Source organism: Coregonus clupeaformis, chromosome 13, assembly GCF_020615455.1.
Source record: "Coregonus clupeaformis isolate EN_2021a chromosome 13, ASM2061545v1, whole genome shotgun sequence".
In the NCBI taxonomy this organism is placed as follows: domain Eukaryota; kingdom Metazoa; phylum Chordata; class Actinopteri; order Salmoniformes; family Salmonidae; genus Coregonus; species Coregonus clupeaformis.
Window position 1 is genome coordinate 42,992,698 of NC_059204.1, and position 16,103 is coordinate 43,008,800.

General features: G+C 46.0%; 1 protein-coding gene across 3 annotated transcripts in view; it reads left to right on the forward strand.

Annotated features, from left to right (window-relative positions):
• Positions 1-11,550: 11,550 nt before the first annotated feature.
• The window catches only part of LOC121579524 (neuronal migration protein doublecortin), a 66,886-nt gene continuing 62,333 nt past the window's right edge, over positions 11,551-16,103 (forward strand). For all 3 annotated transcript variants that reach the window (XM_041894178.2, XM_041894179.2, XM_041894180.2), the window contains exon 1: positions 11,551-11,651. In XM_041894178.2, coding sequence (XP_041750112.1) covers positions 11,556-11,651 — 96 coding nt within the window. In that variant the 5' untranslated portion in view covers positions 11,551-11,555. The remainder of the gene's footprint in view (positions 11,652-16,103) is intronic.

Here is a 16,103-nt window from a genome sequence, read left to right on the forward strand (position 1 = left end):
AGACGGCTTTATTTGCTGCTGCATTTTTCTTCTTTCTCCCCATAATTGCTTGCCCTGGAGAGATGCTGACATCATCACCTTGTGCCAGAGCAGGTATCAGGTCTAGTGGGCAAATCTGAGGACCGTTAGGACATTACACATATTTTCCAGATTAATAGAGGATAATTAAAACCCTGGGAGCCTGAGTGACTAGCTGTCCTGAGCTCATCTGTCGCCCGTGGCCTCAGAATAAGCAAATAAGCGATGGCTGCTGTCAGGTATTCTCAGGAGAGCTTGCCTTGACAGTTATTGCTGTGAAAGGCATGCCAATATAAACAGCACCAGGGTTTTAGGTCAGTGTAGCAATGCTTTTCAGTCCTCACAGATTTGACCTCCGCATTAGGCTACACCCCTCACTTAATATTTAGTGGCAGTGATGAAAGCTGTTAGCTGTTCTATGTTTTTTTTCTTCAGTTGGATGGATAGATGGGATCCTACACCCTGGAGACATATGTCCAGTTTATTCCAGCCAGTTGTGCTAATAGGTTTTCATTCCTCCTCTTGCCCTGAGGCTGATGTGGAGTGTGGTTATGAACCTACACACCAGGAGGCACTAGCACAGATTATCTGACAGGCTCTGGCTATAATAACCTCACCTTGGTTGAAGATTCATCAATAAGGCTCAAAAGGTGCAGACATTTATAGATTGTCTCGGAATTTATGCAATACATCCACTCATTAGCCCACAGCTACCCAATTTCTGCCACCAGATTTTTGTTCAGTAGATGCAAAGATATGGCAATGAACCAAACATGAATACAATCACTGTGAAAGGAAGGGCAATAGTATAATGATGTTGCACTTAATATTATATCTGGTAGCAGATCATTAACAGATTAAACGGATCATGTTTGGCCTTCTCTCCTTATGACAGTAACCTGTAATGAAAAAAAGTAGTAGGCTTATTACACTTGTGATGTCATTTTTTGATTGTCCACAAGATGGCACATTGGTCTCACGCTTATAACATCACAAGTGACGCCTGGCCCTTCTGATCGTCTGCTGAATTCCGCCAAGTAGAAATCTTGTCTGGGGTAAAAAAAATTAAGCAGTTCTATAGGGCTACTGCTATTGATCCTCAAGTATGATGGATAACTTTGCTTTAGAGATGTCAAGATGAGACAGATAGTGGTAAAGGTCTCTTCCTTTGGTCTTTTTTTATTTGACTAGGCAAGTCAGTTAAGAACAAATTCTTATTTACAACGACGGCCTACACCGGCCAAACCCAGATGACGCTGGGCGAATTGTGCGCCGCCCTATGGGACTCCCAATCACGGCCAGTTGTGATACAGCCTGGACTTGAACCAGGGAGTCTGTAGTGACGCATCACACACTGAGATGCAGTGCCTTAGACCGCTGCGCCACTCTGGAGCCCTTTCTGTGATTGAGAGCACTGGTTGAGTGAGATATGTCCCTACTCCCTACACAATGTCTGCCCTTTTCTTTTTACCTTCAGTTACAACTAGCCATGCCCTGAGGAGCTTTAAAATGTATATCTGTCAATCTTTGCTCTTTCCCTTCATGTGAAACCATTTCATTGTGTAGTTGGTCTGGTCACAGGCAAGGCGTGGCTGGGTGGAGTCCTGAGTCCTCACCTGTTTGATCCAAGGTCAGTTTGAACTCACCTGGGATGCTTTTTGTCTGATGTCCTGTGTTTTGTGTTTAGTTTCTTGTCCTCTCTGATACTTTTAGGGCACAGCTGTTCATCAAAGAGAAATGACAATGTGAGTATCCACTATCCACACAATATAGATTATTCTGTGGCAAAGCCTTTATGCTCCTCCAGTTCCTTTTTGTTCCACTCAGTATGAATACACTTTTTCCATTCAGCTAAACCAGTTGTCGCCTGCTGAGTAACTGAGGGTTTCATTTGTCGTGCAATCCCTCAAGTGGGTCATCTAATGGCTATACACTGTTTAAATCACAGATCATATCTTTATGGTTCATAAATAACGTTTTGAATATAATATAGTAACAGATTGTAAAACATAACACATCTGATAACCCCAGCATAACACCATCTTCCCGAAATGTTTCCATGGAAAGTTAAGATTAGGGAGGCACATGGGCACAGTCTAACAATAGGGTGCCAACCCTGTGCCACCATAATAACAGGGTACTGTTTGGGCTCTTTTGTCTGGCCTCTCAAGTGAAGTAGACGCTATGTTGTGTTTGCTCCAGCTGCCTTCTGCACCCATAATCCCACAGTTGTATATTATTTTGCACCAATAATTGTGGATCTAATATGATCCAGGTTAGCCTGAAATATTGACCTGTTTTGTGCAAACATTCCACTCCTTGTACTCCATGTCATATGTTTTGCATGACAAAGAGTGGCAAGGAGTGGAATGTTAGCACAAACAGACTGGTACCCAGGCTAGATCCAGGTTTCTTTTGGTTAGTATTTCTAGCAGTGTAGTGGTCAACGTGGTATTGAACTCTCACAGTCCTTTTGTCTGGCACACAAAATAAGATATGCTTTGATATTCCCTTTCAATTTATGGAGGGATATTAGGAGAGTGTTCACATTGGACATCAAGGTAGCATGGTTGACCTGAGGGCTGTTTCATCACATCCAGTGTTGGGCTGAGATGAAATACTAAGCGTGAGAAATGCTGCTGCACAACAAAGACTTTCTCCACCTATTTTAAGTATGCGGGAGCTTTGCTCTTATTCTCTATATTTACCTATATTATTCCTGCCCCCCAAAACCGTTCTCCTAAACAGTGTCTAAATTAGGGGCTTTCAGTGAGTCAGTGCGTGAAATAAGTGTTACAGACTAACTAATGCCACCCCTGTCTGTCTGTGTGGTACTGCCAAACTGCCAGCAGGGAGGGGGGGATAGGATAAGGAACGGGGTTCCAGTCTGAGGCTGTCCCATGGACACCCTAATGCCCATTCCCTTTTGATGGCCCTCCCCTCCACTGTGAGCATGCAGCGTGTGCTGTCATCCCTCTCCAAACCCCCTCATTAGAACATGGGCTAAGGAGACAAGGCTACTTGTTACTCTGCACAAAAGGTAACTGGCTGTGGTAACCATAGTGATGGGAGAGCGGATAAAGGAAATCCAGGTCATGTCTTTTTCTTCATGCCACCCCTTCCTCCATACCCACCCACCCACTAACCTCCAATTTAATTTAATCCACGCCATACGATAAATATGACAACAATGACCCGACATGCCTGCACAGTCTCTACAACACTCTCCGCTTTCACTGTTAGACACGCCATCTTTGTTTTCATACAGTGTAACCAGCATGAAAAGACCCCAGTTCAGGAATGGCAGAACGTCTCGGTCTACCATAGCAAAGGCCAGTTGCAGTAGAGCAGTAGAGCAACTGTCTTTAGCCAGATAAAGAAAAGTGGAGCACACAGGTCAGGTTCTGAGAGTATTCAGCACTACTGAGTGAGAACAAACAGTTAAACTAGCATGAAACTAAATTAATGAAAGGAGGGCTTGCTTTATATAGCATTTTTGAAATGCTTGTTTTTTCAAGTTGCCCATTGAAGGGATGTTTGATACAATAACCAGGAGAAGAAGGAGGAGTCATACAAAGCCGGAGGGAGAAGGAGGGCAGCAGTCTTTCGTAGCGGGAGGCAGACTGAACCCGCCATAACCCCACTCTAAACTCTTTCTCTCCTGCATTCAGTTAGAGGGGTCATGCCAGGCTCTAGTCTGGCTGTACGTCTGCCTCAGTCTCAACTGGCAGTGGGAGAGACAAAGCACTGACTGCACAGGCACTGACTGTCTATCACCTTACGAAGCTGCAATATCACACACATACACACACACACACACACAGTGCGTGGAGCAGCTGTGATTCACCAGATGTGATGATGATGTGATGATAAGTATCTTTGAAGGAGAGAAAGCACACTACTTCCACACACACATGACATTATCCTCTAGTCTTCTATTGTTCACCATGATGTCCTGGCAGTGTGAATGACTGAGCTCATCCCTAACCCTGGGCCTCTGGATGTAAACCTCTTATGGCTCCTCAGAGCATAAATGGGGTCACATTAGACACACAGTTTAATGGAGGGGTCGTCATCTTAGTGACACTGTCATCACTACCAAACCCTCCCTTTCCAACCAGTCTTCCTTTCTCTGTGGCAACAAACTTCAACCACCTTGGACCCTCTAACCCTTTTGACTTACTTGCCTGTCTGTTTGAGTCAGGGCTGCAGGTCGGGTTGGTGTGATGATGCCCTGTCATGCGTCCTGCTGGTCAGCCTCTTACTGATGATGTCACTGAGTGCTCCAGCAGAGTGCTGACTGAGCTGGGCAGAAGCAGGAAGAGGCAGACTGATGGATCCATTCAGACTGCTGCTGTGATAAAAAGCACTAATCAGTTTCCCAGAGTCACATTAGCTCATCCACTCGATCCACAATGAATTTAAAGAGATTCTCCGGTACATTTGTATACTTTTTAGCCAGTAGTTGTGAAAGTAGCTCTCACTAGCCAAAAGTGGTCCCTGAAAAATTGCGTACTACGCCACATATGTGCAAATATGTGCACCACGTCATTGCTCTCTTGCCCACGTGGGGGAAAATGTAGGGAAAATGGCGCAACACAGCTTCCAGAAAAACAGTCGCTTTCAAACTATTGATTTTGTGGCTAATTGAGGTAAAACAGTAATTCTGCTCAGAGATTATGCATGTATGAACATTGACACATCCAGCCCAAAGCGGGAGATTTAAAAAACACTTAGTAGTCACCAAAGTTCCGGAGCATGTCTTTAACATAAAGTATGAATGAGATGCTGAAATATAATCAATAAAGAGAAAGGGAAAGGGGGATACCTAGTCAGTTGTACAACTGAGTACATTCAACTGAAATGTGTCTTCCGCATTTAACCCAACCCCTCTGAATCAGAGAGGTGCGGAGGGCTGCCTTAATCGACATCAATAAAAGTAACATCAAAGCGATCTTGCTGATGACTTTTATCATGATGAGATTCATTATCAGTGTATTCGGACTGAAACCTGTGATGCATGATGGGTAATTGTATTAACATGTCCATGGTTGATGGACTGACTGACTGACTGTCAGACTTTACACTGGAGACCATGATAATATCAGCCTGATACACATGCAGGCACTCATTCCAAACCCACTGTGAAAGAGGAGTGACCAGACTATATCTATGCTATCTCAAAACGCAGCAGTCTCACCAAACATTTAAATACAACACAGTTGAAATTTACATCACTTAACATTTATGAAGAGAAATATGTACAGTATATATGTAATAATATGCATCATTAACTTTTTGTATGATCGGATCCTTTGTGACATAATAGAGGGAAGCATCTGGTGGTTTTCTAGAAACACACACCACCAGGGTAAAAAAATGAAATTTAGCACAAACTTAATTGTGGGATCCATTTCCAGGATAGAATCCTTATTTGATCACGGCTGAAACCAAAATAAATGTTTTCATGAGTATGGTTTCATTGACAGCATGGTGGATGATGAGACACAACAGCTATAGTTGTCACGGTTCACTACGACAGAACCCAGAAGCAGACCAGGACGAGGTGAGTTGAACGAAGGTGAGTATTTATTAACAGATTCAAAAAAGATGCAGAGTAATCCAGGAGACGGAGCGGGCGGCGGAGATGAGTTGGTGGAGGTGAAGTGGCAGATCCAATGATGGCACGGCAGCCGCCGACAACCAGGCAGGGGTTGGGTGAAGGTCCCGGGAGAATGACTGTAGACAGAAAAAAACGGAGGTAAGTACACGGCAGGCCAACAAGGTGCAAAACAACAAAACTAACGCTAGTAACTCAGAGGCTGATACGCTGACAAAACATACTGTTCATGGCTAACGATCCGGCAGGGAATGGATGTCAGGTCAGAGCTTATGAAGGGGTGATGATCAGGACCAGGTGTGCCGAAGCTGATGAGAAGCAGGTGCGGGTAATCGAGAGATCACCCGCCTAGCACGTCGCCCGGCAACCGGACAGGGTGCGTTCAGGAACCTTCAGGAAACAGGAGATTCAGAGCAGAAAAACGGCAACACAGGCAGGAACAGACTCAGGACGCAGGGTTCATGACAGTACCCCCCTCCGACGAACGCCACCGGGCGGACTACCCGGAGCGGTAGAAGTCACGAAGGAGGTCAGCATCAAGGATCTGACGCCGAGGAATCCAACTCCTCTCCTCAGGACCATACCCCTCCCAGTCCACGAGATACTGGAAACCCCGGCCCCGCCGTCTGGAATCCATGATGCGGCGCACCGTGTAGACAGGACCACCTCCGATCATCCGAGGAGGAGGAGGAGGAGGCGGAGGGGGCAACAGAGGGCTGAGGAGAACAGGCTTGAGGCAGGAGACATGGAAGGTGGGATGGACTCTGAGCGTACTAGGCAACTTGAGTCGAACCACAACAGGATTAATCACTCTCTCCACCACAAACGGACCAATGAACCTTGGCGACTGTTTCCTTGACTCAGTCCGCAGAGGAAGGTCCCGTGTAGCCAACCAGACCCTATCTCCGATGGCATAAGCGGGGGCTGGAATACGGCGACGATTCGCCTGGAGCTGATACCGGTCAGAAACTCTAAGGAGGGCCTTTCTGGCCCGATGCCAGGTCCGGTGGCAACGACGAATGTGGGCCTGGACAGAGGGAACCGAGAGATCCTTCTCCTGAGAAGGAAACAAGGGGGTTGGTAGCCGTATAGGCACTGGAAGGGAGACATCCCAGTGGCAGAAGTAGGGAGAGTATTGTGGGCATACTCAACCCAAGGCAACTGAGAGACCCAAGAGGTGGGGTTGGAGGAAACAAGGCAGCGCAGCGTGGATTCCATCTTCTGGTTGGCTCTCTCCGCCTGTCCATTAGATTGGGGGTGAAATCCAGATGTGAGACTGACTGTAGCTCCAATGGCCAAACAGAAGGATTTCCAGACAGCAGAGGTGAACTGAGGGCCACGGTCGGAAACAATGTCACTGGGCAATCCGTGGACCCTGAAAACCTCCCTAACCAGGATCTTGGACATCTCAGAGGCAGAGGGAAGCTTGGAGATGGGCACAAAGTGGGCGAACTTGCTGAATCTGTCCACAATAGTCAGAATGACCGTGTTCCCCTCAGAAGAGGGCAACCCAGTGACAAAGTCCAGGGCCAGATGCGACCATGGTCACCGGGGGATCGGTAAGGGGTGAAGAAGTCCAGAGCTGGGCCGATTGGCACTCTTGTTCTGCGCACAAACTGGACAGGCAGCAACAAACCTCCGAGTATCCTCTCCCATGGCAGGCCACCAAAATCGTCTGCGTAGAAGCGCCATCGTCCGAGCCACGCCAGGGTGACAAGCCATCTTGCTGGCGTGGGACCATTGGAGGACAGCCGAACGGACCGACTCAGGCACAAACAACCGACCGGGTGGACCGTTACCGGGGCCGGGCTGCGTCCGAAGGGCCGCCATAACCTCCTCCTCAATCCTCCACATAACGGCTCCCACGACAAGGTTCCGGGGAAGAATCGTCTCAGTCTTGGCCCCACTCTCCTCCGTCTTGGAGAACATCTGGGACAAGGCGTCCGCCTTGCCGTTCTTAGACCCCGGTTGGAACGTCAAGGAAAAATTTAAGACCGATCATATCTCTCAGGACGTCATTCACCAAACTCTGGAACACGGCTGGGGCATTGGTCAGTCCAAACGGCATCACCTGATACTCGAAATGACCCATCGGTGTATTGAAACCAGTCAACCACTCGTCCCCCTCTCTGATCCGGACCAGATGATACGCATTGCTTAGGTCCAGCTTGGTGAACACAGTAGCACCCTGTAAGGAGTCGAAAGCAGAGCTCATCAAGGGCAGGGGATACTTGATCTTGACCGTGATATCATTCAACCCCCGATAATCAATACAAGGTCGAAGAGAGCCATCCTTTTTACTCACAAAGAAGAATCCTGCCCCCAGGGGTGATGACGAGGGACGAATGAGACCAGCAGCTAGGGACTCCTTTATGTAGGTCTCCAAAGCCTCACGTTCAGGTCAGGAGATGCGGCAACCGGACAGGGTGCGTTCAGGAACCTTCAGGAAACAGGAGATTCAGAGCAGAAAAACGGCAACACAGGCAGGAACAGACTCAGGACGCAGGGTTCATGACAATAATATTGGATATAGTCTAGTATCAACCATTCCTTCTGTTTCCCCTGTCTTATAGAATAATTGTGGGTGAGTTTCTGTGGGCATATGTGGATCCTGATGTCAGGAATACCCTGCTGGGTCTCACATTCACTATGTGGTCTAAGCAGTACCCTCTTCCACCTGTCTACTATAGCTTTACCAGCCTGGGCCTTGCCTTTTTCTGACAGCCTGTTGGACATCTGCCTCCATGACCCATCGTCTGTTTACATCCTCGTTCATTCGTCGTCATAGCAGCCCCCCTCACCAAGATAACATGCCCCTCCCCATTGCAAGCCCTCCTCCTTTTTATCATGTTTCCCAAAAACACCAGCTGTGAGTTACTCAGTCTCAGTCATGTCCCACTCACCCCTGTCAGAGAAGCAGTACCTCCATCTGAAGAGCTGCTCCCTACTATTTGGTGTTTATTAAAGTGTCTACTATTCCTACTAGGCACAATAACATCTAGTTCACTGTAAATAATATGTTCATCATTTGAACAAATTGCTAATTGACTCATGCTGAAATAGTATGTGTACAATAAGCCAGGAGTCAAAGGAAAACACATACAGTAAACTTAGTTTGATTTAGGTTCTCTGTGATGGTAAACTTAGTCAAAATTATTTTGAAGTGAAGCCCAAAGAAGATTAATCCACAACAGCTTTTGAATGAGGCACAGCACGTGTTCAGTTTGCCCAAAGCATTATGTGACACAGCACCCCACTGAGTGGCTAATGTCCAAATCTGCCCCTCTTCCTGTGCCCGCCCCCCAACCAAATGTACCCGCTGCCCCTCCTGTCTGTGGATCGGCGGTCTGCAGGCAAGAGGCAGCCCCTCTCAGACAGCTGAGGGAGGTGCTGAGGAGGCAGCGGTCAGACTGAATTAGAGTTATGTGTGACATGCATAGGAGAGGCTCCAGAATGCAGCAACAGCTGAGTCCGAAAGTGTATTTTACGCCTGAGGGGAGGGGGGGCAGTCAAAACCACAGTGACCCCTCTAGAAAGGGCCAATCATGTTAGCTTTCTAAGGCGACCAGTCTTATCCTTGTATTATCCCTCTAAAACAACCAACTGTGGTTAAGTCATTTCACAGAGTTAAATAGGATGAACATTTGTAGAGAAGAAGTTAGGTGTTCTATTTTCAGGGCTTTTGAACTCCATGGGATTTACATACAAACTATTCTCTGTATCTACCAAAGAAACACAATGGATAGGGAAACAAATGAAAGCATACAAAATAACGGCCCTCCACCCTTCCTGTGTTCTGGGCACCAACATTAAACAGTAGTACTGCTCTCTCTTGTCACAGTGGCAGAGCTTGGGGGTTTCTGTGGTATGAAAATGGGCACAGGTCATTTCTTATTGTGAACTACAAGATCAATTAGAAACTATTTCCTGAAAAGGTTGTTGGTGGCAGTTTCTTTGAAAATATATTGGAAACTCATATCCAACTGAAATAGTTTCACAAATGGAGAAAATCAACATTCACTTTGCTCCAGCGGTCCACATGGTCCCACGAAGTCCCCACCCACTGTTTCAGTGTTCATACCTGGCTGGGTAGGTGTTTTTGTGTTTTTTTCCTCCTTGACACACTTTGGCCTGTTGATGGGTCATAGGAGAAGCAGGGATCAAGTGCCCTGGAGTAGCGTTCTAAAGATTTAGGTTGCGAGTTCGAAACTCATCACTGACTATTTTAGCAAATGTTCAACTACTTGCTACTTTGCAACTACTTAGCATGTTAGCTAACCCTTCACCTAACCCTAACCTTAACCCATTTAAGCTAACCCTTCCCCTAGCCCAAACCCTAACATTTTAACCTAACTCCTAAACTTAACCCTAACCTTAACCCTAACCCCTAACCCCTAGCCACCTAGCTAGAATTCTTAACATATCATACGCTTTGCAAATTCGTAACATATTGTAATATATAATACTAATTATAATTCGTAACATATCATACAAAATGGGAAATGGACATCCACAAATGAATACATACCATACAAAACGGAACATATCAAACTAAATGGCTTGTCTCAGATTTACGTACAGAATAATACGAAACGCTCTGAGACTGGGTTGGACCTTGTCTACACTTTATGCCTGCACTGCCATGTCAGATGATGCCACTAACATCAATAATACATTACACCATACTCTTATTTTATGATACATCGTACATAGCCAATAGGTGAGAAATACGTTGACAGTACAGCCTGTTAACTCAGTATGACATCAGCTAGATCAAATTATATAGGGACTCTATTGGACAGAGTCCAATGGATCCTTTATCTGATGGAGAGCTGTATTGTTATTGATGGTGACAGGAGCCTTATAAAGAGGTGTTGGTGTTTATTTGATACCATGTCAGCACAGGGTGATGTAGTGTGTGTTGTTGACTGGGCCAAGACACAGATTTTATTTAAAGGGCCTGTTTTTCTTCAAACCTGAACTCCACAGAAGGAAAGCAGATTGGACAGATGTATTAAGGTGTTTAGGCTTTTATTCATACTCCCCATAGAGGCCCAGCATCACAACGTCATTACTGATTAGTCTCAAAGAGATGCACTCTGATGACTTTGTCTCAGTTCACTACACACAAGACAGGATTGTATGATAAGTTAATAAAAACACACACTCGCAGACACATCTAAACACAGATTCTCATAAACGCCTCCACTTGCACCTGATACACATGCCAGATGCAACCCATATACAGAGGGTGGGGGTCTGCAGTCCTGATTTGTCATGTCATAGTCTCTTATCTGGAAGGACATCAGCTCTTAGAGCTATCCTCTCTCCTCTATCTCTGGCAGTGGTGTACATAATGGGCTTAACCTTCTGAAGCAAGCTCACGCAAACACACAAATACACACACACACACGCACACATGCATGCACACGCAAACACACACACACACACACACACTCAAGTGCAAATGTATCAATTTATAATCCTGCTGTTTCTGCCTCTGGAAATATACAGTAACATGTATGGTGTGAATAGAGGCGCAACATCCAATCTGTTGGAAGGGATTATCAACACAACATTACTTTACCAATAGAAGTGGTAAAAGAGTGGAAAGAAACTGAGGCATGATTTTCTCAAAACACAGGGATCAAATAAACTCAGCAGATTTCTTTCTTCAAATTAGTATTTATAATTCAATAGGCAGCATTATAGCCCATGGATATTTCAATTAATGAAAAATTTTTAATCATGACACAGTAAGATTGCGAAAGTAAACCTTTTACAGCGTTGAAAAGGTTTACGTCATCCTTTTGAGAGAAATACCCCAAAATACCGGTCTGTGCCATTGCCATACTAGGGCGGTTTCAGCAGTCGGCTTTAGGACCCAGCAGTGCAGCCGGTCAGGTAGGCGCAGCTCATGGACTTGAGAGAGGCAGACAAAGGCAAAAAGAGCTCGTGCAGCTTTCCTGCAGCATCCACACCCACCCACTTCACTCCATACACTCCAGCGCGGGTGAGTACCGTTAGTGGGAGACTTTATATCTGGGTTAAACATAATTAAATGGCAAAAAATATGATGTCAGTATTTTACTTCTGTTTCTGACGATGTGTTGATTTGTTGATTTTAGTATTTAACATTTTTGAGGATTGCTCTAATTGTAAGCTATTTAGGCAGTTAGCTGAGCAGGTGGTTGTAGGTGTGCGCGTACCCGTTAGTACACTACTAACACAGCTCATCTGTATGCAGGGTACTACGCCCACCGCACTTTTCTAAGATAATGTGGACAACTGATGCGTTTTCTTGTTATTGTAATGAGAGAGGGAGTACAGATCAACTTTGTTCTTTTTTTGAAAATGACTGATTAAAACCAGCGAAGACAGGCTTAGTGTTACACAGATCAGCTGTGGTGAGGATACAGGACGCTGGTGGTGGTGGGAATGGTGGTGGCACAGACCTAGGCTCACATCTCTGTAGTGCAGTTAAGACATGTCACCTTCACACAATATAACTGTCTATCTGCTGCAATGTTAGGGAAGCCTGGTGAGAGCATGCATTATTATACACATTCATAGTTTTTTTTTTATATTCAGGGTTTGAATGACATTAACTGTCCTATGAGTAAGGGTCTGGACCTTATGGGGATGGCAATATAAATATTTCAATAGCTAGGGGCCACTCCTGTAATTTAAGCCCTGCTGATGGGAATGCACTGGGGTGAGTCATTAGTCTAGTAATAACACTAGTATTGATACATTATATTAGTGTGCTCATGTTTGAATGCAGTTTTACTAATAGTGCAGTTCTATGTGCAGTTGTAGTTGTATCTGTGTGTGGTGTAGTGTAGTACTACAGTAGTAGTAGTAGTAGTAGTAGTGATAGAGTAGTACTACAGTAGTAGTAGTAGTGGAAGTGATGAGGAGAGGGTCAGTGATTTACCTCTCGGTCCATTATGGGAGCAGATGGATTGGGAGCCAGGCCCTTGTCTGTCAGGAGGAGTACCACTACCCATAACCCATCCCACTCTGGTCCCTCCCTCGGTCCCACCCCCATCCCCGTCCCATGCATCCCAGGGCCTGGCTGTCATAAAACCCCAGTCAGACTCCGGGCTCTGCAGGTCGAGGGTGGGCGGGGGATGGGTGGTCCCAGACACATCCCTGGGTGGGGACAATGTGGTCCTCTCTGTTTGTCTCCATGAAGGGCACATATGTGATCGGGCTATGGAGAGATTAGGGGAGGAGGACATATAAATCACAATCAGTATTTCACCATTAAAAGCAGTGAGTTTCATGGCCTTTGCCATTGGGGCGTTGCCAGTTCCACACAATCACTGTTTAAGCAGAAATGAGTTAACACATCCCTGTTAAATCATGGAGTCTAAATGTGGTTACCATCACCCAGCAGCTGAGCCATGTGTGGGCATTGTATGTGGAGAGAGTTGGGGGATAGAAGTGTGGAGATGTTGAGGGGTTAGACTGCCTGCATGTCTTTGTCTGAGCCCATCGAGGTGTGGTCACTGTTCACAGCCACTAGGTGAGGATTTGGCAGGAAGTGGACAGGCTTTAATTGGTAAAGCTGTTTCAATTCTTGGCCCAGCCCTGGACTCTGTCTGTCTGTCTGTCCGTCCATCCCCCTGGCACAGATCAGAGCTTTAAATGTCACAGGGAGCAGCCTCCAGTCTATACACTAATGGCCTAGATGGACTGAATGTGTTGACATAACAATGTGTGCCAACTCCTGTGTTGGTCAGTGGTCAGATATAAACTAACCTCATCTCCCTCCCCACATGTGGGTCTGTGTTTTTGTACAAAGTGGAAACTGTGTTGGGTAGGGGCATGGTGAATAGGGCTGCTGCAGTGCTACTCTCAGGAGGTGGCTGTTTTTTTTAGATAGGGGATTTCAGTCCTACCGATAATCAAACTGACAACCCCAGATCTAACCCCTAGAAATCCAATAATTGTCCAGCTAAATATAGCTAGAACACAGGGTTTATGTGCTATTTAAAAGTTGATTCAACCACATGGTGCATTGAGGTGTACTATAAGGTGCTACCTTAGAATGTGACATTGTTACACATTTCATCCAAGACTCACTCTGTATCAATGAATTACTGAATCGTTGATCATCTACATATCAATCAGTGTTCACAAATGATAGTCTTAAAAATCTATTTGTGCAGTTCATTGTACCTGATAATCTTGTGTATCAGAGTGAAGCAGGCCGCAGCAGCAGCTCTGTGAGGGTGTCAGTTAGTCACCAGTGAATCAGTTGTGATTCTCCTCCTCTAATCCTATTCTTAAACACAGGCCTGGTTCTGCTACATTTCCCCAGAGAGCAGCACCTCCAGCCTCGCTCTAATAGTAATACTGCATTAAGAATTTAGCAGACAAATCAAATTCTCGACAGGATATCGAAGTGCCCCAGGGGGCTCACAACAGGAACAATATATTTTTAAGGGGGGATTTTTTTTTAGGTGGGATGAGTTAAGGTCACATGAAAAGGGCTTGTCCTGGGATGTCACCAGGCAGGGGGATGTGGTGTTAGTAGGGGGGTATAGGGGGTGCTGTTATGTTTCTTGTTCCCTCTGGCATCTGTTCTGTTGTGTCCACTCCAGGAAGGGGATGTGGTCTCTGTGGGGCTCCAGAGGACGGGGCTCAGTGGGCTGTGGGGAGGAGGTCAGGCTGTCAAAGATGACTGTCATTTATCACACATCACCAGCTCCTGCCTCCTGTAGCCGCCACACCTCCTGCCCACTTTAACACACTACTGGCCCGTATCTTGGGACTTAGACTGTGGGGCGATATTGACAAATGCTTTGTTTGTGAACAATGGGCCTGAAAGCCTATAGGATTATTGACGAGTAGTTATTGATCAGCATTGTTTAGAAGAGGCCATTTTGGGCAACTGAGTGTGAGGGGCTATTGATGATGGTTGAAAGATGTAGGAAAATGCATCATGGCGTTGAGTAGGACTAGGCCTGGAGCTAGACAGAGCACACTAGCCTATTGGGTGACACAGTGTATCCCATATTGTCCCTAGAGTGGTGAGGCTGTTTTACGTGATAGTTACTGGACTTCGATAGAAGACGTTGAAGGAGAAAAAGATGACAGACCTGGTAACTTGCATTGTTAAAAACAAAGCCACTAGTTCATGTTGTCTGCTGTGTGTCTTTACAGAGAAGCCTGATACAAATACAGCCAGACAGCCCAGACATGGGTGTCAGCACATTCTAGGCAGGTGTGGATGAGGTTCGTCCCGCTGCAGCTAACCTCATTCACAGGTCATGGACAGTACAGTATGGCTGCTGTGTCTGTGTCTGTGTTTATGTCTGTGTTTATGTCTGTGTTTATGTCTGTGTTTATGTCTGTGTTTATGTCTGTGTTTATGTCTGTGTCTGTGTCTGTGTCTGTATTTGTATTTGTGTCTGTGCTGGACCATGTGGATACCGCTATAGTATTGCAGTGAGTCTTTGTTCTGTCATAGAGCAGCTAGCAGAAAGCTCTACTGTGCGGTCATCATAACTGCACATTTTCCATCTCATACAGAGGAATTCTATTCATTTTGATTAGATCACACAGAGATGGCTAATGAGATTCATTAGAAAGGGGGTTTTGTGTGTCGCTGTTTCGACGCAACCTGCCCCACTGGAGTAGAACGACTCTGACGTGTTTCTTTGTCTGCTCTGCAGTCGGCTAGTTTCACTGAAACGCTCGTTCCACTCCGGAATGCCCGCCATCGAAAGGTTTGTCGGAACAAACAGACAGACTATCAGTCTGACCAGGGCAGGGCAGGTCTCCCAGCATGCACCAGGGTAGGGCGTGGCACCAATGACCTTCCCGGTGTCCTCTTTCCTCCTACGGCGGAGAGACTCATGACTGGGATAAGATGTGAGACATAGCAGAGAGGGTGGCTGCTGAGTGCCCATTCAGAGTGGCACAGTAATGGGTGCTCTCTGCCCTTTCAGTGGCTGATCTCCTCATTATTCAAACTGCCTATTGCAAAGTTCCAGTACAAACTGGGTAGCAGCAGACACTTCTCTGGTCAGCCAGCCAGCCGGTCAGCCAGCCAGCCAGCCAGCCGGTCAGCCAGCCAGCCAGCCAGCCTGCCAGCTCCTCCCACCATGCTTTCTTTTCTTCTGTCTTTTTGCGGAGGGGATAAAAAGGTCTGTTTGCGTTTAAAAAGAGCAGATGTTAGTGGAGAGTTTTGGCACAGCGTGCTGTGCTTGCTACCCCTCGCAGCATCTAGCTGAATGCTGTATATTCACTACAGATTGTACAGAGAGGTGAGACCCTGAAAGAGACCTGCTCATGTCTTTACACTAGTTATCCTATCTATCAATAACCAAATAAAAACCTTAAAAAAAAGAAATTGAATCGTTTTTTACCCTCAACCTTAGTACTGTTCTCTCTTTCAGTGACTTGCTGTTATTTTTAGACAGGGTTCAGTTGCACATTGGATAATGCAAAC